Source organism: Hippopotamus amphibius, chromosome 12, assembly GCF_030028045.1.
Source record: "Hippopotamus amphibius kiboko isolate mHipAmp2 chromosome 12, mHipAmp2.hap2, whole genome shotgun sequence".
NCBI lineage: Eukaryota > Metazoa > Chordata > Mammalia > Artiodactyla > Hippopotamidae > Hippopotamus > Hippopotamus amphibius.
The window spans coordinates 68478021-68505623 of NC_080197.1; the positions used below are offsets into that span (position 1 = coordinate 68478021).

At 41.9% G+C, this 27603-nt stretch overlaps 1 protein-coding gene across 10 annotated transcripts in view; it reads left to right on the forward strand.

Annotated features, from left to right (window-relative positions):
• GUCY2C (guanylate cyclase 2C) overlaps positions 1-27603 on the forward strand; it is a 114929-nt gene that overhangs the window by 78144 nt on the left and 9182 nt on the right. For all 10 annotated transcript variants that reach the window (XR_009048345.1, XR_009048346.1, XR_009048347.1 and 7 more), the window contains 11 exons: positions 2734-2839; positions 6089-6151; positions 6705-6776; positions 7246-7350; positions 11090-11176; positions 12698-12830; positions 14877-15014; positions 16183-16271; positions 19073-19164; positions 21914-22072; positions 26082-26274. Coding sequence is in view for 7 of the 10 variants with exons in the window: in XM_057701221.1 (XP_057557204.1) it covers positions 2734-2839; positions 6089-6151; positions 6705-6776; positions 7246-7350; positions 11090-11176; positions 12698-12830; positions 14877-15014; positions 16183-16271; positions 19073-19164; positions 21914-22072; positions 26082-26274 (1237 nt within the window). In the remaining 3 variants the exon portion in view is untranslated. The remainder of the gene's footprint in view (positions 1-2733; positions 2840-6088; positions 6152-6704; positions 6777-7245; positions 7351-11089; positions 11177-12697; positions 12831-14876; positions 15015-16182; positions 16272-19072; positions 19165-21913; positions 22073-26081; positions 26275-27603) is intronic.

Sequence of the window (27603 nt, forward strand, 5' to 3'; positions counted from 1 at the left end):
TAAGCCCATGCGCCACAACTGCTGAGCCTGAGCGCCACAACTGCTGAAGCCTGCATGCCTAGAGCCCGTGCTCTGCAACAAGAGAAGCCACAGCAATGAGAAGCCCGTGCACCACGATGAACAGTAGCCCCCACTTGCCACAACTAGAGAAAGCCCATGCACAGCAATGAAGACCCAACACAGCCAAAAATAAATAAATAAATAAATGATAAATCTTTAAAAAAAAATGAAGGAGTGAACCCCACACTACCTCCTAATCTGTGTGTGTTAAACACACAACTTTCTATCCCATTATAGTATCAGGGTCACTCCCATTTCCTAACTAAACCAGACAACAGTTTTTCTCTATGTATCACACACTTTGCTCTGTGTCTCTACACCTTCTCATGATGAGAGTCCAGTCTGTTGCATGTCAGTTAAAGGTTTCCCAGGGAAGGAGGTAGATTGTTCTCTTCAGTCTGAAGGCAGAACTTGACTCCTGTGAGTCTCTATTACCCAGAAACATAAGAGATGATCTACAGTGAATGATGACCATTTATTTGATGGTAAGAGGAAACTGAAATTTGAAGCCAGCCCAATAGCAGGGCCACGATGTGACTTTTGTCCCTCCATCACCAAGTCCAAATGGGTGTCAGCTTAAGATAAGATGCATCACAAAGCAGGAAACAGTAACAAAGAGAAACAGACATTTCCTATTTTCTGTAAGCATGGGAAGCAGAGATAGGGCTTCCTGATGGCCAGGCAATACTATGTCCATGAGGAAATCTGGAAGACAGGCTTATTCTTATAGTTTTCCATTCCAACAGCTATGCAAGAAAAATAGTGGATGACTTATAGCATCCTCTAATTCATTACAAATGGCACTTGGCTCTGTGGGGTTCCAAGAGTCTTCTGCAGTGCAGAGGTGAGAGTACGGGAGCCTTCAAGGCCCAAATAGTCACCCCACTTGCCACCAGGGCTTAGGACCAAAATCTTTGGCCAATAATATGCTATTTTATACGTATCTAATAGAGGAATAGTCAGAGTTAGATGGAAGCATAGGAAGAGAATAATCATTTATGCTTAGAGGACATTAAGAAAGGGATCACCAGTGACCCTGAGAATGTGAGTAGGAGTTTGTCAAATGAGCACAAGCAAAGACAAACTCAAGGACAGACAGACAGGCCAATGGAAAAGAATACAGCTTCTAGAATCTGACACGAGCAAGCACGAGATTGGAATATGATGGGAACATTATGAGTCAGTTGGGAAATGATGTTGGGACAGTAGGCTTTCAACATGAAAAAAATGAAATTAGAGCCCTACCTGAAACAATACACAAAGATAAAGTTTGCCTAAGTATGAAAAAGCAAACTTCAAAACTTAGAAGAAATGAATGGAAAATGACTCTATGTCTCAAGTAGGAAAATACTTCTCAGTCAAGATAAAAAAGCCATAGAAGAAAAAAATATAAACATGGCCATAATAAAATCATAACTTTTTGTATAACAAAGCTCAGTAAAGCAATAAACTAGAAGGTATTTGCGACACATCAAAGGGCAAAAGATTTGTTTTGCAGAATTTATAAGGAACTCATGTAAATAAATAAGGAAAAGACAATGCAACAGAAAAAAATGGGCAAAATTATGAATAGGCAACTCTATAAAATAGCTAGAAAATATTTGAAAAGAGATTTAATCTCTCTAATAATCAAGAAAATGAAATGCAAAGCAACAACTAAACATAATTTCACATACATCATAAAGGTTAAAAAAAGTTAAACAATACCAAATGTTGTTAAGAATATGGAAGGGCTTCCCTAGTGGCGCAGTTGTTAAGAATCCACCTGCCTATGCAGGGGACACAGGCTCAAGCCCCAGTCCGGGAAGATCCCACATGCCGAGGAGCAACTAAGTCTGTGCGCCACAACTACTGAAACCCTCGCGCCTAGAGCCCTTGCTCTAGAAGACAAGCCACTGCCATGAGATGCCCACGCACCACGACAAAGAGTAGCCCCCTCTCACCACAACTAGAGAAAGCCCATGCACAGCAACGAAGACCCAATGCAGCCAAAAAAATAAAATAAATTTAAAAAAGGAAGAAGAATATGGAAGAAACAGGACTTTTCGCAATGGGAGGGTAAATTGGTACAGGCACTTTAGGAAACAATTTGGCGACATCTGTAAGGTTGTAACTGAATTCCTATGACCCAAGAATCCTGCTTTATCTCTACTATCTGGGGGAAACAATCAGAAATTCTTGACATTTTGAATGTTGGGTTACATGTTGTTACATTTTTCTCTGTGCTTTTCTATTTTATTTATACATTTTTTAAAAGGCACAAATGCCTAAGAACTAGTTTATTTAGCAATCTGATGTATTCTCTGGTGGTTTAAAATTTAACATTTTTGCCTTTCAGCTTCTCGGTTTAAATTTTTTTTCTCTCCTCTGTTTTTGCCTGACTCTTTTTTGTGTTGTCAGTTCAAATTTTTTATTATAATAAAGGGCTGCCTTAGTGAAGGATCTGAGAAAGTGAAATGAAAAGAAAAAAAAAAAGAGTATAAAAGACCATCAGAAATCCTTACAGGTCCACAAATGGCCAGCACTCACCAGTTTAGAGAACACCATTAGGCAAGCTTTACTCACTGCGTATCTACCTGAGGGCATCAGAGCTCTAGATTTCTCCTAGTGTTCAGAAACCGAATGGCATGAATACTAATAAAAGCCTGTTGGCTGGTTCTATTTCTTTCACAGAAAATATAAAAGAGAATATGCACTCCGTCAGAAAAAGTGGTTCCACATTCCTCCTGAAAATATCTTTCCTCTGGAGTCAAATGAGACCAACCATGTTAGCCTAAAGGTAAGGCGTCCTTTACCTGGTGAAGAATGAAAGAACTGGTGCAACTTGCCAGGGATTTGATAAGATTCCAGTAGCATGGTACAGAATGTGCCAGGCAGGGATCATTTGTTTCAGAATCCAAGGCCTAAATGTTTTCTAATTCTCAGCTTCCTATCTTTCCCTGGGCTCTTCATTGTGCTAAATGTCAGCTACTTGATCCAATGAACACTTCGGTGGAGGCTGAGATATGGTGTGTTACTCATTCTTTGCATTTGTCCCAGAAGAAATGCACAGGGTGAGAATTTGTCATGGAAGGGATGTAGGAATGGGCAGAGCATCTGAGTTCCCCTAAACCTCAGGGAACTTCTCCGCTGATACTAAGGACGTGTGACTTCTTGCTCATTGTTGAAAAAAAGGTTTCTGCTGATACTTGCCCACATTCTTCCCTGAGCCAGGAAATCTCAGCAGCAGCCAGTGGTTCCTCCTCCCATCCACTGCGGGCAGTGCAGGACCTATGGGGTCTTATCTGCTCCCCACAAGGACCTCATAAGATGAACTTTATCATCATAACTTTGCTGATGAGGAAACGGAAGGACAAAGCGCTGAGCCGCAGGGTAGGGGCACACACAGCTAGAGAGTCAGCTTACTGCAAATGGCAACAGCTAAGCACTTTTTATGCGCCGGGTGCACGGATCCGTTCCATTGTTCCCGAGCTTTGAGGCACCAGGGATAAAATTTCAGGAACATGGCCACAGTTTGAACCCAGTGTGTGTCACTGTGAAGACCACGAACCTAACACTCACCATACACCATAGTCTTACCAGAGGTTTTATACCAAAGCATCCCAAGAGGAGATGGAGTCCCTGAAGCTCCACGTGAAGGAGTGAGCAGGGTCCCTCAGAGTAGGGCCAAACCAACAGGATAGTGTGACGTGGGGTGTCTCTCTCCCTGCCTAGAATCATCAAAACTATAACAGCCTCTTGGGTCAGGTTTGTGCTTGGAGCCTCTCCACCAGCTCTCGGCATTCCACCCCAAGTTCTCCATGCTGCGCTCTGGTGGCTCTGGTCCCCTCACGGCTGTGCAAGGACTAGGTCTTCCTTTCCTGCAGAAATGCTCCACGCTCGAAAGTGATGCTCCTGTTACATTCTGAACCACAAAAATAAAAGTGCTACTGACAAAGACCAGGGACTTCCCCAGCGGTCCAGTAGTTAGGACTCCAAACTTCCACTGCAGGGGGCATGGGTTCAATCCCTGGTCAAGGAACTAAGATCCCTCATGCTGTGCAGTGCAGCCAAAAAATTAAATAAACAAACAAACAAATAAATAATAAATAAATAATTTTAAATTTAAAAAAAAATTTTTTTTTAAAGACCTGTCTATCTCAGGCAAGTGTCAGGATGAAATCGATCTTGTGGTCATTCACAGTAAAATGGAAAGGATCGTCTGATTATTGGATTTTCAAAGGGAGAATTTGCTGACCTGAGTGACTTATTGGCAGTACCCTGAGAGGGGAGAGGAGACCTTCAGAAGGAGTGAGTGCTCCAAGCCTCTGGTGTGACACCAGGATGGGTTCCCGTGTGGTTCACCTCTGCCCACGTCCAGCCACAGCTTCAGGTCTCATAAGCCTCCCCCACTGCCTCAAAACCCCATATTGTACTTTGTTCTTTTGGGTTAAGCCAAAAACATTGTGCCTCTGTGTGTTTTCTTAAAATATAAATACTCCTAGGAGTAAACCCCACCTACCCCTTGTCAGGCATGACGGAATTTTTATGGGTTAAATTCATCAGTTAAGGAAAGGTCTTTGGGACAGTAACTGAGAAGGAGGGAGGTTTAGAAGTGACTCAGAGCATGGGGAGACTCTGAGTTACAGGCAGGCGGGGGAGCCGGAGACCAGGGATTGGCTGTAAGGAGAGGTCTTCCGGTGCCCTGAGTCCGTCAGGGCCCAGAGAAGGCCCACGGAGGCCAGGCAAAGTCAGCAAAAGGGGAAAATGCCACACAATCAGAAAGGTGGTGGTTCGAGCTCTGGATAAGGAAGCAAGACCAAGGGGCGAGATGATGAAGAGAGCGTCTGTGCTAGAACAGAGAGGTCAGAAAACCAGGGCAGCCAGAGGGAGAGAAGTCAGCAAAGCCCGAGGGGAGAGGAGCAGACAGAAAAAAATGGTAACGATGCAGAGGACTCACTTGAGGATAAAACACCTTCGCTTGCAAGAAAACGTCACAAACTTTGTCTCATTTGATCCTCAAGTATCCCTGTGAGTTAGGATTGCCCAGATAAGGAAGGGACTGAGGTTCACATGGTTTAAATGACACAGTCGAGGCCTGAGAAGGTAGACAAGAAGTCACGCTTGAGTTCTGTACATTTTAGGGGACTTGTAGTGTCATGTAACCCTTTTGTACCTCACGCATAAAATGAGAAACAGGAGAAGGGGAGACAAGTGACATTTATTAATCTGCGTTGTGCCAGGCGTCATGCTTGGAACTGGATATAACTCATTTCACTCACATTTTCAAAATGTCCCTGTGAGGTAAGCTTTAGCGTAATACATCACAGGTTTTTATGAGAATCAAGTGGAAAGATGCAATGGTTCTCAGTCTTTTTTCTGCCTTTAGACTGGCAGACCAAGAGCCAGATCTAGCCTGCAGGTGTGTGTGTGTGTGTGTGTGTGTTTCATTCTGTATTTGACTTCTTAAAAAATTAATTACCAAATACAAAAAATCTTGGAATGGCATAGGAAAGTCCATATTGCCAGCTTCTTTTGGCAAGGCATGTGATTCCGCAACTCCAGGCTGAATCCAGAGCTGATGGGGCCGCCCCCTTACGCCCCAGCACGGTGTCCTCACTTGTGTTGCTACTTGGGTCTAGGCATGAGTTTGCAACTCAGATGCACAACATGCTCCTCTAAGAGCATCTGTCTGTAGCTACAGGCAGTGGTTCCCAATAGACTGGGGGGGCGGGGGCGGCCGGGGGAGAAGGAAGCAAAGGAAATCCCTGGCTGAAATAGGGCACAGAAGGAAGGGAGGAAGACCCAGAGTTAAGTATGAGGCTGGTGGATGCTTGGAAAGAAGATACCGTTGGAGGGGGAAGGTGAGCGGTAAGAGGGGAGCACGAATCAATTATAACCATTTTCCTGAGACTGCCTGGCGCTCTGTGAGCAAACCGCAGCGGATACGGCCCACCCAGCAGAGCCTCTCAGCCTCTGGCTGGCAGGTGGTGGTGGTGGGGAGACGAGATATGCAGCTTCGGGAGTAACGGGCCTTTTCTTGTGCCAGATCGACGATGACAAGAGACGAGATACCATCCAGAGGCTACGGCAGTGCAAATACGACAGAAAGGTGACTCCAGTCTCCTCTGCTTTTCTGAGCTCTCAATCAGGGCTGCGAGCTGGGCCTTCTGGCTCATCGTGGCCACAGCTCTGCTGTCGGCAGTGCGATGGCGGGGGTACCCAGCTGACCCAAGGGGGCCGTTCTTGGAGCCTTTCACAGGGATAGGCGGGGCTCTGCTTCAGGGCTTACAAAAAAGTCACAAGTCATGAGTATATTGAAGGAAAAATAGAATTTTTAAGAGGTGGAGAGTGAAGGAAAGAAAAGGAAAAATAAAAGAGATTCAGAGCAGTCCAGGCAACCCTGTATGATATTTTGGCTTATTGCAGTGGGAATACAGCAGTCCCACAGAGGGGTTTTTTTTCCTTCCTTCCTTCCGAAGCATTCCTATCTGAGCGTACCATATCCCAGACACTAGGTACCACGGATGTGAACAGCAATAGGAGAGTGTTACCACCCTCGAGAGCTTACAGTACAGCGGGAAGATAGACACGCGAACAATTATTATAACATGCATGTGAGTGGTCATGCTGCATTATCTCCTTATTTCAATTGATCTTTGCAGCGAGTGATTCTGAAGGATCTCAAGCACAACGATGGCAATTTCACCGAGAAACAGAAGATAGAACTGAACAAGGTACGCGTCCCTTTCTTAAAACCGTGAAGTGAGAAATAGCTTCACTCCATTTTCCCCAAGCGCTGAGGTACCTGGTGGAGCGAGATGTTATTGGGGAGGCTGACTGAGTAGCCCTCAGACCAGGAAATGGGGTGGGCAACCATACTTCTTGCTGAAAATTCTACCAAAGGTATTGAAGAGATGTTTGATGGCGTAAAACATGTTGACATGTCCTAGAAAGTGGTGCTGATGTGATCTGAGAGTTTATATTCAAGTCCCCTTGCTGACAAAAGAAAGGCTGTGGGGTAAGATGTCATGCAAAGTGCAGAAGGAAATGCACTGAAATTTCATTGTATCAAGAATGTATTGGTGCACATTGTGTCATCTTCCCAGAGATATGAGACACAATATGTCTTGTTAGCATATTAGTTTTTACTCAGGTGCTCCTTTCTGGCTGACTTGCTTTGTAAATAAGCATGTTATATCTTAGTTGCTTCAGATTGACTATTACAACCTAACCAAGTTCTACGGCACGGTGAAGCTTGATTCCATGATCTTTGGGGTGATTGAGTACTGCGAGAGAGGATCCCTCCGGGTAAGGAACCAGGACCTTTTGCAGTTTTCTAACTAGCCAACCCTATGCAAAAATAAATATTTAGTAGCAATTTTAAATGCTCACTCAATGAAATAATATCGGAGAGTTATCAGGAAAAGTGAATGGGCCCATATGCTTATCAAACTAGATCATTCAGGTTTTGTCAATCATTCCTATTATATCTTTATAAGAAAACTAACTAAAAAATATTCAGGAGTGTAGACTTGAAAAAACAAAGAACAGATGTGGAAAAGTGATTGCCTCTCAATTCATTTTACTTGCATACTTGCTTTTGTATTAAAAGAAAACTGGAGGGTCATTACAATGGCACCAAATAACCATTAGGAAGCTTGTTCATAAGTCCTAGTTCTGCTGTCTAAATCCTACCCTTGTCTCTCTTGGGAGGGATTGAGGATGACCCAGGAGTTGCCAGATGGGGTCAGGAATTCTGGTTGAACACGTCCAAAGCAGAAAAAGAGACTAAGACATCACTGAGGCAAGTTCTTGGGAAGAACCAGCTATCGAGCTAAGAATGTCCAATCACTGGATAGTTCAGAAGGGCAGGCATGCACAGAAGCATTCATACAAGAAACAAAATCAGGTGTTGAGGGAAAGGGGAGGAGCAGGAAGGATACCAGGACGGTTGCTTCAAAGAGCACTGAAATATTTGCTCCTCACGTTGAGCCCTTTCTGGGCATATGTTACGAGGGCTTTCAGCCTTTTAAATACGTTTGGGTGGGGTGGCCATACAATTTCATTCTCATGATCCTTTATAATTAAGTTGTAACAGTAGACATAAACTGCAACCACTGGCCCTAAGCAAACAAGCAAACCAGGAAGTGTGGTCCCCCTACCTATGGGCTCCTTTCGTACCTCGTATCTCTTAAAAACCTCAGTGCTCTCCCCAGCAAAGCCAGAACACTAACACTGGGGGGAGCAGCAGCTTCAAAGACGTCCAAACGTTCATAATTCAATAAAATTTTAAGATAATAAAAAACGCTAAACTAATAACTTAGAATTTTTTTTCAATAAGCTTCAATTAAAAAAAAAAAAACACACACAAGAGGGAGTCCCCTGGTGGTCCAGCGGTTAGGACTCCACGCTTCCACTGCAGGGGACACAAGTTCCATCCCTGGTTGGGGAACTAAGATCCTGTATGGCACACAAAGCACCAAAAATAAAAAAAAATAAATAAATAAGAATGTAGCTTTTAAAATGTATGTATGGTATAAACTCAAATCTATCCTCAAAGAAAAAAATTACATTCCTAAATGATATTCTCTCTTAAAAAAATAATCTAAGCATTCAATGCAAAATTTAGAAGAATAACTATGGCTTAAGGAAAGGAAGCCTTCACAATTCAATTACTATAAAACGGATAAATTTTTAAAGTACATTCATGAGTTGTTTATTTTTAAAAAACCACAAAACACACAAGCCTCTCATACTTCTAATTAAATCTCTAAAACAAACATAAAACCACAAAAATACACAAAAGTGAAAATTAAAAAAATAAAGCTATGAAAAAAATACTTTCAGTTATAAAGAATGTCATGACAAATTGAAAAATCTAAAAAAAGGAAACATTTCAGAAACAATATAACCATGAAAATTTGCCTCAAAAAGTAAAAACTTAAGGAGGTCGATAACAATAGAAGAAATTAACACTCCCATTACAAAGAAAACCAGGTCAGCTTAATTTTTCTCAACTTCAATGAATAATTCTCATCATTTATATAAACACTTTTCTAAAGTTAAACAAAAACATGAACATCTATATTCATTTAACATTCAACAAGGCTAGCATGAAGTTGATACTTAAATGTGATTAAAGACTAATTACATTTATGAATGTAAACAGAAAAATTACAAATAAAATACTGGTAACTAAGCCAGTTGTATATGAAAAGTGAAATGCAATCAGATACGGTTAATTCTAAGCATGGAAAAAATATTACTCTGATGCATCATATCAAAAGGTCTTCACAGAAAGACCATGTGATCATTTTAATTGATACTGAAAGTGATTATTTAAATTGCTGCTAATAGAATACAATAAACACGTATTCCTAATAATAACAATTTCTGGTCTTTCAAAATTCAGTGTTTTCCATACGAAGACTAGACCACATCTCATTCATCTGATTTCAGTGCAACGGAAATTTTAGAACTGGTCGACGTTTTCACGTGATCTTTTAATCCCTAAAACGCCCAGCCAACATTTAGATGTCATAAGTGTAGTGTGTTTGACTCTCTACCCTCTGGTGAGAAACTTCAGTTACCTGAGTGGTCCTGGGCCCCCATCTAGCATTGCTGACTCATGTTGGGAGCAGACAGGAACAGAAGCTTCCACAGGCAACTTATTCACTTCTTTGTATCATGAACCTTAAAGCAAAGGCTGTGCCTTTGCGAACTACATTCCCCTCCCTGATGTAATCCTTTTAGGCTTCAACCCATGGCAAATCCCATCAGAACCTACTTTTGTGAAGAAACAAATGAGAAAGTCTATCCCTGGACAGAGTAAAGACAGTATTCTTTGGGATTGACATGTACACACTGCTAAACAGATAACCAACAAGGACCTACAGAGAACTCTGCTCAGTATTCTGTAATAATCTAAATGGGAAAGGAATTTGAAAAAGAATAGGTACATGTATAGCTGAATCACTTTGGTATACACCTGAAACTAACACAGCATTGTTAATGAGCTATACTCCAATATAAAATAAAATTTTTTTTTTAAAAGTCAGTATTCCTCCCATCTTATAAATATGCAGCAACCTTGGCTAACCTTGTTTAGGAACAATTGATTCATTCATGCGATAAATATTTATTGAACATGTATTCCATGCCAGACACTGTACTAGGTGTTGCAGATACACCAGGAAACGAAGATTATGAGAGTTAACATTTTCAAACAGAGAAGAGATAATAAACAAATAAACAAAAACACAAAATATGTCAGGTGCTAAGGGAAAGAGCTACTTTAGAGTCTGTCTGCTCACAACTCCCTTCTCTTAACTTGGCCTGTTACCCACAGCCCCTGCAGCCTTATCTAAAGTGATGGATGACTTTGGACGCTTTGCTGGAAACTACTGGTACAGTACCCGATTTAAGACTGGGCTTTTATCCCCAAGCAAGAAACTCTTCTTAGGTTATCAGTTAGGGTCCTGTTTAGAGTTTTACTCTGAAAAATAGTTATTAGTTTAGTTAAAACCCTGTATCTCGATAGAAACATCATCATGTTGGTGACGAACTGTGAGTTCAAAATTCTAGGTCATACAATTCACGCAAAAATCCAAGAACTCTGTTTTAATGACAGAGGACTTAGTAAATGGAAGGAACACTTAGATCTGTTACGCCAGTGGATGCAACTGATCATATGTGTAAAAACATAAGCCTAATGAAAAACACTAGTGGGATTTTGATGAGACAGAGCCCACAGCCCAGCTCACACGCCCACTCTCCCGGCAGGTGCCTGCTTATTCCTTTACCCCTCTCTGGTGGAACTAGGGATCTGTGGGCTTCTCCTGCTCGTTTCCTTGTGATAAGAACCATCCAGTGTTTCTTAAATCAGAGAGAAAAGAAACATATATTCAGGAAAACCAGGACAGTGGATTTCCAGCTTGTTCCTAGGCCTGAGGCCTCATGATTAGAGGATCATTACTTGCCTGTAAGAGTCTCTCCACAATAGCCTCCTTCAGATAACTCATCTGCCTTTTCTTTTTCTCCTGCTCAGGAAGTTTTGAATGACACAATTTCCTATCCTGATGGTACATTCATGGATTGGGAGTTTAAGATCTCTGTCTTGTATGACATTGCTAAGGTAAGAGACCCACAGACGCAAAAGACAGTCATGAAAATTAAATCTGGGAAAACAGAGCTAGCAAGCTATTACATTGGTTTCTTCATCTGTAAAATGATAATAAAAATAGTACCTCTGTCACAGAGCTGTTGTGAGGATTTTATGAAATAACACATGGACTCCATATAAGGCCCAACAAGAAAATGTTCAATATCTGTTGGCTATTATTATTTTTTTAAGTGTACAATGTATTTATTTTTCTTATTAGTCATCTATTTCATATATATTAGTGTATATATGGTAATCCCAATCTGCTGATTCATCCCACTCCAGACCCCCCTCCTCCCCCGACCACCACTTTCCCCCCTTGGTGTCCATATGTTTGTCCTCTACATCTGTGTCTTTATTTCGGCCTGGCTGTTATTATTTTTACTATTAAATTCTTTCTACACTGGGCTTCAGGCACACATTTCCCTAGATTTGCTAGCAGTAAAAAAATGACATAAAGTTCCAAGGAAGATGATTGAATCCTCAACTTAATACGAGAAAATATTAAGGGCAGGCATTCGTCTTGCATGAGGCAATAGTAAATATGCACGTGTGTATTTCCCAGATGTGCGATGAAAAGGAAGTGGATACCAGTAACTAGGGCCTCATTCAAAAATGAAGAAAATCCAGTCCTGAGAGTGAGCTATTTGATAGTCTTAAATCACTTGAAAGTCACATAGGATCAGAGTCAGTTGGGAAAAACATGATACGATACCTTATTTGCCACATTTCACTCCTGGGATCAAGGCTGAACACCAGTTTCTGCAATATCACCTTTAGCCACCAGGGAGAGGCACACCAGCCAAAAAAAGGGGCTTCCTCTTTCAAAACAGAATGAACGTAGACATAGAGAACGGACTTGAGGACGCAGAGGAGAAGGGAAGCTGGGATGAAGTGGGAGAGTACCACTGATATATATACACCACCAAATGTAAAATAGATAGTGGGAAGCTGCTGCATAGCACAGGGAGATCAACTCGATGCTTGTTGATGACCTAGAGGGGTGGGATGGGGAGGGTGGGAGGGAGACTCAAGAGGGAAGGGATATGGGGATATATGTATAAATACAGCTGATTCACTTTGTTGTACGGCAGAAACTAATACAACATTGTAAAGTGATTATACTCCAATAAAGATGAAAAAAAATAGAATGAAACCGTTTAAGTTTTAGGAAACAGTCTAGCCTAGCCCCTCCTTTAAGGAAGGCAAGGCCTTATTATTCATATTTTTCAGTTGAGGTAGCAGAGGACCAGGGACATACCCAAGGTCACAGACAGAATAAGCGGTAAGCAGAAGCACTTAAATAAAAAAATAGGATCAATCTTTGCTTCATATTATATACAACAACTTAGCCAGAATCTTTAGACAGTTGCCTTTTACTGTGTCACCTAAATAGACTTCAAAACTAGATGTAGCACTTAGGCAAATATTAGGGCTTTAACAACATTTTTAAAGTTATATCTCTTTGTTTTCCTGTCATCTGAAAAACTACAGGGGATGTCATATCTGCACTCCAGTAAGATAGAAGTCCATGGTCGTCTGAAATCCACCAACTGCGTGGTAGACAGTAGAATGGTGGTGAAGATCACTGATTTTGGCTGCAATTCCATTTTACCGCCAAGAAAAGGTCTGTCATGAATGAAATTTTTACTAGTTTCTCACTTAAAATAATATTTTTTTCTCACAAGTCCATGCAAGATGCTCAGGAAATGGTAATACTAGTCAGAAAATAAACACTTGGAGCCATAAGAGGCAACTGCGGGTTCATCCTCCAGCACTGCCCCCTCCTCAGTGTTCAAAGCATGCTTATCGAGTTGAACACATCTTCTTTGTGGATTTCCTTCATCCGTGTGTCCCTTGATATCAGGGAGAAATCGTGAAGACATCACTGGCTTGTGGAATCAAGACTGCGTGAAAAAATACAGAAGGTTAGAGCAGTAAGAGATCTTAGCCCTCCTCCTTTACAGAAAACAGAATTGAAGCTCAGAGAGGCTGAGCGATTTGCCCAAGAAGATAGAGTACAAGGCTGAAGACCTGTTTCCAAATTCTAGATTCGTTCATTCATCTGAGATAACGATCAGAAATGGTGATGAGAAACTCTTATCAGTAAAATGTATTTTTACCCATCCCTTTTAGGGTTGTAAGGAGGGTCAAAAAAGCAACACACAAAAAAGTGATTTGTAAAGCATAAAGGGCTTTTCTGGTTGAACGTTTACCCGTTCTTTACTAGAATTCACAGTTAAACAGCCTCAGGTGTCTTGGACTTATATATGCCTCAAAATACCACCTAGATCCAAAACACTAAATTCTGCCTCTAATTCTACTTTGCAGTCCTCTGGTTTTCCCTTAATTGATGAAAAATTACAATTCTGCTCCCATTTCTTCAGTCATGTCAAGGATGCTGGGACACTGGACTCAATCTAGTCCATGCTTGTTGAGGACCTACTGTGTGCCAAGCAGGGTTCGTCGCGAAGTGAGCACACCTCCTTCATGAAGTGGCTCACCACGACACAAGATCAGATACCTCGCAGGTCAAATCCTACCCTCCTGAACATCAGCCAGTTATACCTGCCTATCTGGGGGGTCGGTTATCGGAAATGTTAGCATGAGGAGATTTATTTCCCTTTCCCAGAGCCGTTAGGATCAGCTGTTCCTGAATCACAAGCCACATAACCTCACGAGATATAAATTCAAAAGGGCAGTGAATGGTTGGATGGAGAAGTAAATGAGGAAAACGTGCTTCACCATAAACATCTCACTGTACCTAAACACACGAATCTGTAGGTTTGTTTAATTGAAACTGCGGAAGCTAGAAATCTCAAAAAGTCTGCAAGGAGCTAGGGGATCCTGGAAAACTCCCGAGGGATGTCAGAGGATAATTAGTTGTACACCTCTATTATTATAAATAAGATATGTGATAGGGATCCAAAGCCCAAGTGTCTACAGGAGCCAAACATGGGATACAGGAGTGCTTCACTCTTGTAAAGTGGACTCGGTGGAAAGCACTAGGAATAGCAGGCACACTGGTAAAACGTGAGTAAATTGTATGCATTCTTTTTAAAAATAATGCTATGAGAACCAAAGAAAATACATCTGTGGATAATAGCTGACTTCATGGCTGCCAGTATGTCACACCCAGAAAATATCAATGATGGTCTGTTTGTCCAAATGTGCTGTCTTTATTTTCTTTTAGGAAATAAAGACATTTCATATATATATATATATATATGAAATATATATGAAATATATATCATTATAAATGTATGTCTTTATAATGGTTTATATTACAATATTACATAAAATGTATTAATAATATATAATAATTTATAAAGGCTTTCACAGGTTTATGCCATATGTTCCCTGAGCTATTAAATCCCCAGCCTCTTACATTCTACTGCATTCATCTCACAGATATTCACTGAGCACTTCCTATATGCCAGGTGCTAGTCTAGGTGGACCTTGAGGGTTTTAGGACTCTGATCGAAGCAGTTTTAGGGAAGGCACTGCCGTATTTCCTCACACAAATCCTGGCGTTACCCCGTGAGCCTGGAAAGCATGTGTTCTGCCGCATCACCAGCATTAGCATGGTGGAGGGCCTTAAAAACAGAAGCACGTTGGGGGCCTCTGGGCCGCTCACCCCCCTCAACCTCACACTCAGTGCTTGAACACACAGACCTGTGGACGGCCCCGGAGCACCTCCGCCACGCCAGCATCTCACAGAAAGGAGACGTGTACAGCTACGGGATCATCGCCCAGGAGATCATCCTAAGGAGAGAAACCTTCTACACGCTCGGCTGTCGCGACCAGAAGGGTGAGAGTCTGACCCTTCAGGGGCCTTCCCTAGGAGCCGGCAGGAATTCTAGGCCGCCTGAGACCCCGAGGTGTCTCTGACCACAGCTCAGTCCCCCCATCTGCAGCCGCGATGGCACCCCCGCCCTCCACACTCCACAGGGCAGTTGGAGGGACCCAGAGACAGAAGGAACGCTAGCGGGCTCTGAAAAGCATAGGACAGTGTACCACTGCCAGCTGCCACTACTGTCGGCATGATTGTGAGTTAAAGAATCTTGCCTTACAATTCCCTGCTTTCCTTCTGATTCTAATAAGAGACGTGTGTCTGTTTCACACCTGAACTAGATCACCCTAGCGGAACACCGTAGATATTTTAGTGCTTACTAAGAGCAGATCTACGGTTTTGTCACACGTCCTCTCAGGGGGAGATGTCTCCTTCCATTCACCCAGTCCTCGCTTTACAGCGCATTTATTAAGTGTCACCTCTTACCTGTCTGGGGATGGAGGTGGCTAAAGGATGTAGGGAGGAAGGGCTAGCATCTTGGTCAGAGGAAGCCCTCCTGAGACAGTGGTCTTTTTTTTTCTCCTTTTTATTTGTTATTTATTTTGGCTGTGTTGGGTCTTCGTTGCTGTGCGTGGGCTTTCTCTAGCTGTGGAGAGTGGGGGCTACTCTTCATTGCCGTGTACAGGTTTCTCATCGTGATGGCTTCTCTTGTTGCAGAGTACAGGCTCTAGGCTCACGGGCTTCAGTAGTTGTGGCACGTGGGCTCAATAGTTGTGGCTCTTGGGCTATAGAGCGCAGACTCAGTAGTTGTGGCTCATGGGCTTAGTTGCTCCGTGGCATGTGGGATCTTCCCGGACCAGGGATCAAACCTGTGACCCCACATGGGCAGGCGGATTCTTAACCACCATGCCGCCAGGGAAGTCCTAAGACAGTGGTCTTTGAGTTAAGTTTTAAAGGGTTAGTAGCCTTAACCTAAGGTAACCTGGGTGTAAGGGGGCAGGAGACCCCTTCACTTGGCGGCTCATCCGTTCATTCACATCTGTCTGTCCAGTGCTGGCCTAGGCTCTGCCACACGCTCACTGGGTACCCACCCAGGGGCGGGAACTGATTCAGAGTGTGGCGGCTGCAGCTAAAGTTTCTTCACAGTGCATTCTTTTTGTAATGTGAATTATTCCCATCCTATCAGAGAAGATTTTCAGAGTGGAGAATTCCAACGGAATGAAACCCTTCCGCCCTGATCTGTTCCTGGAAACTGCAGAGGAAAAAGAGCTGGAAGTGAGTATATCTCCCCACATGGAGTTTCTCTGGGCGGAGGCAACAAAGGACCACAAACTTGGTGGGTTAACACAACAGAAGTGTATTCACTTACAGTCCCGGAGGCCAGAAGTCTGAAATGAATTGTCAGAAGGTCATGCTTCCTCCAGAGGCTCTAGGGGAGAACCCATTCCTTGCCTCTTCCAGGGGCTTCTGGTGGCTACTGACGTGCCTTAGCTTGTGGCCACAATGCTCTGCTCTCTGCCTCCAGGCCACATTCTCCTCTTCTGTCTGTCTAATCTCCCGCTGCTTCCCTCTTGTACAAGGATATGTGTAACTCCATTCAGGCCCACCAAGATAATCCAGAATTTTCTCCCCACCACAGGAGCCTTAGCTTCATCACGCCTGCAAAGACTATTTTTCCAATTAAGGTAACGTTCACTGGTTCCAAGGGTTGGGACACATCCTTGAGAGCCGTTATCAGCCTACCATACTCCCAACTCAGGAAAGAGCTCCTCAGGCACGCATCACATGCTCAGTTTTTAGGAGCTAGAAGGGCAGGATGTCTGTGTGATACACTTGTTAAGCTCAGAAATACTACCTCCTGATTAAAAAATAAATATGCCAGCATCTAGAAACAATAGAGAAATGTACTTTCCCTCTCTCCATCCTTCCTCTGAAGAAAACGGAGATTTTCTCTCTGTATCTACTTGATTTTTTTTGTAATCCCTCACAAAGGCCTTCAAGGCCTGTGAAAAAAAATTCTAATTTTTCTTTAGAATTTTATCTGAGCTTTTGTAATCCAGAAGGTGGCAAGTAAATGTTTAAAAAATATTTATGATCGTTAACATTTTTTTTCAACGTTTGTTCCTTGCAGCATAAGGATAGAAACACTTTGCTTTAATTTGCAAGCAGCCCGCTGGGGCTTGTGGCGGTGGGGAGAGGTGGGGTGCATGGCCAGACTCTGCTGGGCATGAATGGGCCCTTTTAACGTCTCTCTGCTTTTCAGCGTTAAAGGCAGGCTGTACCCCAGGTTCTGAGCTACATCTGCCCTTATCTTTGCCGTCTCCTCATCCCTTCCTTTCCTCCTGCTTTTCTGGATCCTGGGACTCCTCCCCACACATCAGCATCTCTCTTCTCAAACCCTCCTTTCTAGCCTGAGGATATCCACGTGTTGTGTAAAACCGCTTTCGCCAAAGCATCCTCCTCATCAGTCCACTCATTTGGCTGGATAGTTCTGGAACTGGAAATGAGGAGTTCCGTTCCATTATCTAGTAGCCAGTTCTTACAGGATACAGGCCTGAAACTGTATCTGCTGAAACAGCATCTGCTGTTTCAGAGTGGTGCTGCCTCAGCCCCCTTGTGGGTGCTTCTGTCTCTTCCTCTCTAAGGCATCAGCCGCAGATCGTTTGTCCCAGGCAGGAGCATCACCTAGTAGTGAACACAGGCAACCTCGGTTCTATACCCTGGTCCTGTCCCTCCCCCAGGGACCCTTGTTAAGGCAAAAGAATGCAGACAGGGACTGTATCTAGTACCATTTGTGATCCTGCTTGGGGTCAGAGTGAAGAACAAACTTTATTTAAAAACAGATGGCTTTCTCCATGTTTTTTGATCCCGCAAAAGCTGCAAACAAGTGGTATCAAACGAGATGATGTTTCCACAGGCTTTGTCACGTCTCCCTCTTCCTCCGTACCTCCCCTTCCTTGCCTCTCTTCATTGCAGCTGGGCATTGCATCACCTGGGGAACTTAAAGATGTATAGATTTTTGTCCTTTGTCCATGCAACATCTGGAACATACTTATGCTAAAAAAATTTTTTTTTTTTGGCCGTATCACACGGCACATGGGATCTTGGTTCTCCAGACCATGGATCCAACCCATGCCCCCTGCAGTGGCAGTATGAGTCCTAACCACTGGACCACCAGGGAAGTCCCTAAAGAAATTATATATTGTTTATCTGAAATTCAAATTTAACTTGGTGTCGTGTATTTGTATTTGCTATTATCTGAGAACCCTGCTAAGGCCCCTTCACAAACCAGTTAATTCAGAGTCTCCTGAAATCATAAGTTTTGTGAACGCTCGCCAGACGATTCCACTGTCAGGCATGGTTGAAAACTAGCATCACAGAGCCTCACTCTCTTTAGGGTCACTTGGCTTGTACCCACCGATCCCAGCTATTCATTGCCCTCCCCAGCACAACCCTGCAAATGTCTGTAAAGCATTTTGTCTCTCCCGTCAACCCCGCCTCATCCAAATAGGTATCACCGTTTTCATTAGTTTAGGATCAAAGGGAAGGGTGAGACAGGGTAGTGCAGGTGGCGGTGACTGACGTACACCGCAGGGAACTGGGCCATTTCTTCCTTGTTGCAGGAGTTGGATGTTTTCAAAATATCCCCTGCCTCGGTTACTCCCATCCCAGAACAGAATAGGATAGGTTACCGCCCTCTAAGCTAATCCACCTCTTCTTTTTATTTATTTTTATTGAGGTATAGTTGATGCTGTGCCAATCGCTGCTGCACAGCAAAGTGACTCACTTATACACATATATACATTCTTTTTTATATTCTTTTCCGTTATGGTGTATCACAGGATATTGGATATAGTTCCCTGTGCTATACAGTAGGACCTTGTTGTTTACCCATTCTAAATGTAATAGTTTGCATCTACCAACCCCAAACACCCACTCCATCCCTCTTCCATCTGTTTCTGTTTCATAGATAGGTTCATTTGTGCCACATTTTGGATCCCACACATAAGTGATATCCTATGGTGTTTGTCTTTCTCTTTCCAACTTACTTCACTTCCACCTCTTCTTTCTTCCAGGTCTATCTGCTTGTCAAAAACTGCTGGGAAGAAGATCCAGAAAAGAGGCCAGACTTCAAGAAAATTGAGAATACACTGGCCAAGATATTTGGGTATAGCTGAAATATTTACTTTTCCCCTCTGATTTAAGATTTTCCTAATAATGGTTGACATTCAGTGGTAGCTAAGTATGACAATGTCTTTTCTAATGAAAAATCGCAGACTACAATACCTATCTCAAAAAATTAAAATGACATGGAGACAAACAGACAATTTTTTCAGGGGAATAATCACTTGAAAGGTTAGGTGCTCAAGGGCAAAACTTGCCTGATTAGAAAATAAATTCTGACTAATCATAAATATATCTGTTAAAAATATCGTTCCCTGACCTTCTGCAAGTAATTAGGATTTAGAAGTCTAGTATGAATCCTAGGAATCTGCAAAACTCCTGGATTATTAAGAAACAGCAAGTTTTTTAAAGTTTTAAAATCTTAAGATCGGCAACTTTTGCCTTAAGCACTTAAGACTTAAGCCATGAATTGGATTATAATTCAGGATCCAAAAAAAGGTAGCATACAGTTATCCAGTAAGGTTGAATTTTAGATTTCCCATGTTTCCAGTTAGATACAATGCAGCATGAGAAGAATAGCTCTGAGGTTAGAATTAGGAGATCCAGTTTCTAGACCAGGATCTAATAACAGCTAGTTGTGGGACACTGGGCAAAATGCTGACCCTAACTGGGTATCAGTTTTGTTGCTAGTAAAATTAGAATGAACAGGATGATTTCTGCAGTTCGTTCCAGCTCTTTCTGTAGTTCTCATCAAGTCAAAGACACAGATACTTAGTGAAGCTAAATAAAGCCCGGGACTGAGATGGGGGTAGAGTGAAGACCATGAAAGTGTGGCCGTTGATTGATCTAAACCGTCAGTTGTGGAAAAGGAGCAGGAAATAATAAATGATTTAATTCTTACTCCTTTTCATTCCTTCCCAGACCTGTTACTAAGAGCAGATGAGATTGTGTGTGTGACAGATGAAATGTAAGCTCCTGAAGATAAAACTAGGCCCCTGATATTTAGCCTTTAATATGGTGGTTCTCAACTTGGCTGCAGACTGAAATCACCTGGGGAGGTATTTAAACTACTGCTGCTGGAGCCCTACCCTAGAGAGTCGAGTGTAATTGATCTGTGTGCAGGCTGGGGTCAGGAGTTTAAATAAGCTCCTCAAGTGATTAAAACACACAGCCAAGGTTGCAGAAACTGTTTTAATTGAATCAATTCATCATGAAGTAAGATAATCTATCTTCATCCCTTACACCTGCTCCCTCTTTCTACCCCACTAGACTCCATAATGGTTTCTGGTAAGAATCTTCCAGGGACCTTGTTAAAAATTTCTCTTAATCCCAGAACTAGCAGTTTCCAGTCACATAAGTCTGTGATAGGACTTAGAAATGTATTCAATTTTTAACAAACATCCCGCCCCACACCAAAGGGACTACAATGTAGTCTACCTTGCTGAGTACAGAAGTGGTAACTTGTAATTACTGTTGTGATACTGAAGTGGTATGAGTTATTCATCCCTTCAGCTGTCATGAATGTTATCTCCAGTCCTTCCAACAGCTGTACGGGACTCAGTGTGCCTCCCGTCTGGGCTCTGCACCAAGGCGTGTCACAGGGTCACAGAAAGCTGGCATCTCATCTAAGTCGTCTTGGTCTAACAAAATAATCCAGGGTTAGGGCTTTTGCTCTAGGACCCTGACTCTTGTCTAAGGAGATAATATAAGGCTCAGCTTTACTTTTCTTGGTCCTTTTCTTATATTTCCCTTATTGCAAATTGCTCTTTATTAAAATGTTAGAAAATATGAATAAGCAAACAAGAAAGTAAAAATATCACCTGGTTTTCAATAGATGACCACCAGTTTTCGAAAATTAAAAACAGGATGATAATTTTTGCTGTTATACAAACTGGCTTTTTCACTTAATAATATAGAGGTAGCATCTTTGTGTATATCATGATTCTAATTTGTGTTTAATGATACATTCATATTCCATAGTCTCATGATATTTTGCTTACTTTTTGTTACACATTTAGGTTATTTTTAAATGTTTGCTTGTGAAGAATACTGTGGCTTTCCTTGTAATTAACTTTCAGCACATTCATGATTGTTTCTTTCGGATAATTCTTAGAGTATCTGAAGATGGACTGATCTGCGTAAGCATTCTTAAAGCTTATGACACATTTTACCAGATTTCCCTTCAGGAAGGCTGTATTGTATATTTTTCCTCCATCTTACCTACATTGATTACCATTGTGCTAACATTTCCTTTTCTTTTTTAATTTTTTAAATTAATTTTTTACTTTTTAAATAAATTTATTTATTTATTAATTGGCTGCGTTGGGTCTTCGTTGCTGTACGTGGGCTTTCTCTAGTTGCAGAGAGCCAGGGCTACTCTTCGTTGTGGTGTCCAGACTTCTCATTGTGGTGGCTTCTCTTGCTGCAGAGCACGGGCTCTAGGCACTTGGGCTTCAGTAGTTGTGGCACGTGGGCTCAGTAGTTGTGGTGCACGGGCTTAGTTGCTCCATGGCATGTGGGATCTTCCCGGCCCAGGGATCGAACCTGTGTCCCCTGCATTGGCAGGTGGATTCTTAACCACTGCGCCACCAGGGAAGCCCTTCTTTTCTTTTTTTAAAATGTCACTTCTATTTCTTTGATTCTTCCTCAGGTTAAAACTTTTTGCTACATTTGTTGGTCATTTTTATTCTTTCTTTGTTTAATTACCTGCTCATGGTATTTGCCCATTGTTTTAATGGATGTTTATGTTTTGTTAATAACATGGAGACCTCTTCATCTATCACTACCCACAGCCTTTTCCATGACCAAAAAAGTGAAAGTTATATGGATACCTTGATCCGACGTCTACAGCTGTATTCCCGAAACCTGGAACATCTGGTGGAGGAAAGGACACAGCTGTACAAGGCAGAGAGGGACAGGGCTGACAGACTTAATTTTATGTTGCTCCCAAGGTAAGGCAGTCCTCCTGCAGACGTGATTTCCCAGACTCCACAGCCACACTCAGCCCTTAAGCCTGAAAGCCAAAGTGTATTTCTCTGGCATTGATTTTCTCTGTATTTATACAGGATTGTTCCTTTTGCATATTCTTCAATAGATTGTTGTATTTAAAAATGCACATACCCTCACTTTTACAAGCACTGCTCTAGATATACTAGAACAATTTAATACGTACAGAATATGTATTTATTCTGGATACTAGTAAATAAGTAGGAATCACACTGTATTAGGGGTTGTGGCCATATTATTGAATGTTTATGTATGTAAAGCCGTATGTTTTAGAGTGGTTTCTATCGGTCTTATTTTACATTTCTAAGACACTGTGAACTAAAGAAGAAGAATTTTAAAAAATCAGAGGTGAAGAAACAGACCAAACAATGTGTATGTTTCAGTAACAAACTAGAGTTAAAATATCTAAACCCTCAGAAATAAACTGCTCACCTTGATACTGAGTTGGGATATATTAAAATAAATTATGCTATTTCCTACCAAACATTTTAAGTTAGTGTTGATTTAAACATAACATGTTGTTAGAGCATTTTAATCAAGTTTCTATTATGCAATAAAATATGAGAAAATATACTTTTAAAAATGCATGTACCTTGCTAAGCCTCGTCCTGGTTTGCACTGTCTAAATAGCTAGAAGAAAGAGGTTGTTTTCCAGTGGCCTTGTGGAAGGAGCATGGTTGGTGGAGTTAGAGTGACTTGGATTCCAACACATCTTGGCCACTTTTACTAAATCTGGGACCTTAGGCCAGTCACTGTCTCTCCTCAGTCCAAAAGTGAAATTAAAGTTTTCCTAAAATCTATGAGCTGTAAGGCACTTTCAGGCGTGAAGTGTTAGTTTCTTTGCTTTTTTTTCTCAGCCTCATAGTAGTGGCCAAATTACAAGAAGTAGGAGTCATCTTTAGTGGAGGAGGTGGGGGTCCCACTCTCCACAGGTGTCTCGTCACAGAGGCATCTGTGGGCTGACCTCTATTTTGGGAAACAATGAGGCATGACAGAAGAGAAAGGAAGTAAGATTGAAATCCCAAACAGCTTAACGTTTTATAAGTGTTGGCACTCAGATAATAACTAAGAAATAAGCAAGTTAAGAATAAGTTAAGCAAGAAATTAAAATGTGAAGAGCCGAGAAGTAGGTTGGGCCAAGGGACCCACAACTGTCACAAGTGAGAGGTAATGTTCTTTCTCATTAATGTATAATAAACTGTCCACTTAGATTAAGGATAAGGGAGGCAGCCTCGCATTGGGTGAAATCATGGAAATTGAGGTCAGCTAGGCCTGACTTCAAATCATGGTTCCACCACCTACTAGTGATCTGCAACCTTGGACAAGTTACCTAAGCGCTGCAAGCCTCAGTTTCCCATCATGGGCTGGCTCAGAGGATTTCCTGAAATAATGTGCATGATAGAAGGTACTTAGCACACTGTCTGAATGTCCATGGTTATTATTATGATACATAGTAGTTATGACTTTTATATATTACTTGCATTCATTATTATTTTATTTTGAGCCCAGGCTTCATTAAGCATATCAGCTCTACATTAATAAAGGAATTATTTTGAGCTCATATGAGCTGTTTTCTAAATAAATAGTTTCCCTTCTACGAGCCTGAGTGAGGAGGAAGGAGTTACACACGTGCCTTATTCAGCCATCTGGCCCTGAAGAAAGCCTACTGCAGAGCCCGTGTGCCCTCCCAGTGCCTAAGAGCAGACTGGCACTGGTACCCTGGGCATAGGCTGGAACCCTTCCTATTCACTTTAGAGATGGCAGTTTCTGATAGCGCTCCGTAAATGTTCGATATATAATGCATCAATCCTTGCCTGGCCTTTCGTGCTGAGTTGTGACAAAAACAACATCCTATTGATTTAACTGCCTTCCCAGCTTTTTGTCATTGATGCTTTTAACCAATAACAACACTCACATGATTTGAAATAGCTGGCTCAGCACCTCGGATTTTTTTCCTACCCTTGGTTCAATGCACCACGTTGACCACTAGATGGTAGACGTTTTTATCGGATCACCAAAGATTGTATAGCAAGGGCTGCAATACACAGTGACTACAGGGCAACTCACTTTGATCATTTATATACAAGTTCTTTATATTTGTAAAAAAAAGAAACCTAAAATGTACATGCACGATACCTAGAAGAATATTTACAGCAAAATTGTAAATAAACAAACCATGTAGGAGCCAGAAACTACTTAGACACTTATTTCACAGTACTCCTTGGGGTTTTGAAACAGGTTAAAATAGAAATTTTTTCTACCTATGGGAGGCACTTGTAAGACACATACTCTGTACACTAATTCTGTGTCAGCAACAAACTGTTATCAGAGCTCACCAGGTTAAGTCATAGCCCTTTATCCACCAACATTAGTTTCTCTCTCAGGTAACACACTATTTTCCAAGCTCATATGACTTTTCAGATATAAGCAGTAAAATGAAGGGCAAAGATGGCAAAATATCCAATCGTATCATTACATCTCTGTAGCCTCCAAATAATCTGCGCTCTTCTCCTGGGCGTATAAAGAACTGCCACCCCAAACAAGCCCCTGCAAATCCAACCAGCCAACCACCAAAGGGGTAGTTTTCCAAGGTCCCAAATTTCATCACTGCACCAATTGACAGGACCTCCCTTGATGCTCTGGAGGTTTTCTAAGTGAGTATCGGGAATGCTTAATGTTGATTGGCTGGCTGTTTTCCAGGAAAGTGCCAGACCTCCTTCCTTCACTATAGGCAGCACACCTCCAAATCTTCCCATCCCCTCAAGGATCCGAGGCCTGGGTATCAGAGGCCTGGGTTGTAGAGGAAATGTGATGCAAAAGGGTGGGAGTTACTGAGTCCGAGGACTGGCTCTGTCCTCGGTGGCTCTGGGACCTTGTGAAAGTCATACTTTTTTTTTTTTTTGCCGCACCATGCAGCTTGTGGGATCTTAGTTTGCTGACCAGGGATTGAACCAGGACCCTCAGCAGTGAAAGCATAAAATCCTAACCACGGGACTGCCAGGGAATTCCCCAGACCTTCTATTTAAGCCTCAGCTTTCTCATTTGGAAAAATAAGGGATTTTATGACCTCTGTTGTACCTCCCAGCTTCCAGGTGGTCCATACTCTGGTCCTTTACCCAGTGATCCCAAAGGCAGACAGGAAACACAGAGCCTCATGTCACCACCCCCCCCCCCCCCACCCATTTACTCAATGAAAAGGCAACTTGGCACATAAAGGAAGTGTGGCATCTCTTCTTGTGGTTCTTCTCTCTTAATTCTGAGTCTAATATACTGCTCCTTATATCTGTTCAACAGAGAGATTCTAAGTTGCTTCAATTTGACTTGTGCAGTTTTAGCAGAATTTTAACTTGTTTACGTGGCAATTGACGTTGCTTTTTAAAGGACCCAATTCTGGTCCAAAATACTTCAAATAAATTTGTGTTCAGAATATATCAAAATTCATTTTTAAATGCATTATTCCTTCATAGTGATATTAAACAAGGCCATGTTACATATGCCAGGGAAGTAAAACTATTTACTGATGAGAAAGTCAGATCTGATAGCTATTGCGAGTCAAGATCTTACGTCAGTGACACACTCTCCTTTGCAGCTTCTGGATGTAGAACTCTGTCTAGAAGAAGCTGACTATCAACAGAGAGGTAAAAAGTGAGCAAGTGTTCGAATTGTCTAGGTATTAGAGTTATGTGTACATGTGTATTAGGGCTGTCATCAAGTATTAAATTAATACCGAACCTCCTTCTATTCATCTGAGGTCAAATACATGTGTGACGTGTGTGTGTAATATATTCATACATTTGGTATATGCAAACTATCTTTGCTTCCTAGCCACACAGTTTGCTGGAAATCCCCGATTCTAGAATTCCTGGTGGACAAGTAGTACTATCTCAAAGATTTCTGTAGGGGAGGAAGAAATCTACTGAAGTCGAAGGTCTTGTTTTCCCCTTCCTCATTTAGGCTGGTGGTCAAGTCTCTGAAGGAGAAGGGCATCGTGGAGCCTGAACTGTATGAGGAAGTTACAATCTACTTCAGTGACATTGTAGGGTTCACCACCATCTGCAAGTACAGCACCCCCATGGAAGTGGTGGACATGCTCAACGACATCTACAAGAGTTTTGACCACATTCTCGATCACCACGATGTGTACAAGGTAACCACTTCACCTGATAGGTTGAATGATGGTTCGGCCCCAGGTCAGCAGAGCCAGAATTGGCTGTTTCTGTTATTACAGTCCTCCGTGGCTACCCCCTCCCCCACACCCCCCTCTGCCCCGAGATTGGTTCCAGGACCCCCACGGATCCCCAAATCCCCGGATGCTCAAGTTCCTTGTATAAGATAACGTAGCATTTGCATATAACCTACGTACATCCCCATGTACTTTAAATCATCTCTAGATTACTTATAATACCTAATACAAGGTAAATGCTATGTAAACAGTTGCTAGAGTGTGGCAAATTCAAGTTTAACTTTTTGGAACTTTCTGGAATTTTGTTGAAATATTTTTGATTCATGGTTCGTTGAATCCACAATTCGGAACCTGCAGATAGAGAGAGCCGAGGTCTTATCTTTTGTAATTTAAGATTTAATGAATTAGTGGTTGAATCTGAGCTAACAATGAAGGGAAGTAGAAGAATAAGAAGGGTCAGAAGTTGAAATGACCATGTAATTTTAAGAAGTAGTATGAAAGATACAACATACAGTCCAGCAGGAATGAATTTGGGGTATTAAATTTAGAGAAAATGGTTTACTCTTCAAATCATCTTTACAAAATGGACAGCATTTAGGCTGATGATGAATGAAGCAGAGAAGGCACCAGAGTTATACTCAGGGGAATAGGAATCTGTTGTTGGTGTTGAAATAGCAAGCATCATTCAAAGGAGACAGAAGAACAAGGAGAGCTTCTGTAAGTTCAGAGCTGGATCTGTTACCTGACTAGGGTGCAGACCAGTTTCGGGCTGATAATGTCTAAGTCAAAGAGTGAAGGAGAATTGGATTCCCACATTTTCATGTTGGAAAAGCAGCAGAGCATATGGAACAAGTAACTTCAGGATTAGAACTCGATTCAAATCCCAGTGTGCCCCACCTAATTGTGAGACCTCATGAAATATAGTATTTAACTTCAGCACGTCTCGATCTACCTGTCTGTAAAACAGGATGATAATAACACCTAATTCAGTGGGTTATTTTGAAGATTGTTGAGGTAAACAATATGACTAAAACTTTGTATCCTTGAGCTTAGGGGTCATGCATATAACAGTCTGTTGTGATGGTATTACCCACAGGAAGGACTTCCTTTTAGGATTTTCCTTAGCATGGTCCTCACCCTATGTAGATCAGAAAGCCACACTAACAGGAGTTCCTGTTGAATAGAAAATGATTATGCATTTTAGAGATACTCAGCAAAATGAAGCTAACTTACCAATACATGTGAACTATGTATATGATTATGAAAATAAAATTAAAATGGAGAACATTTATC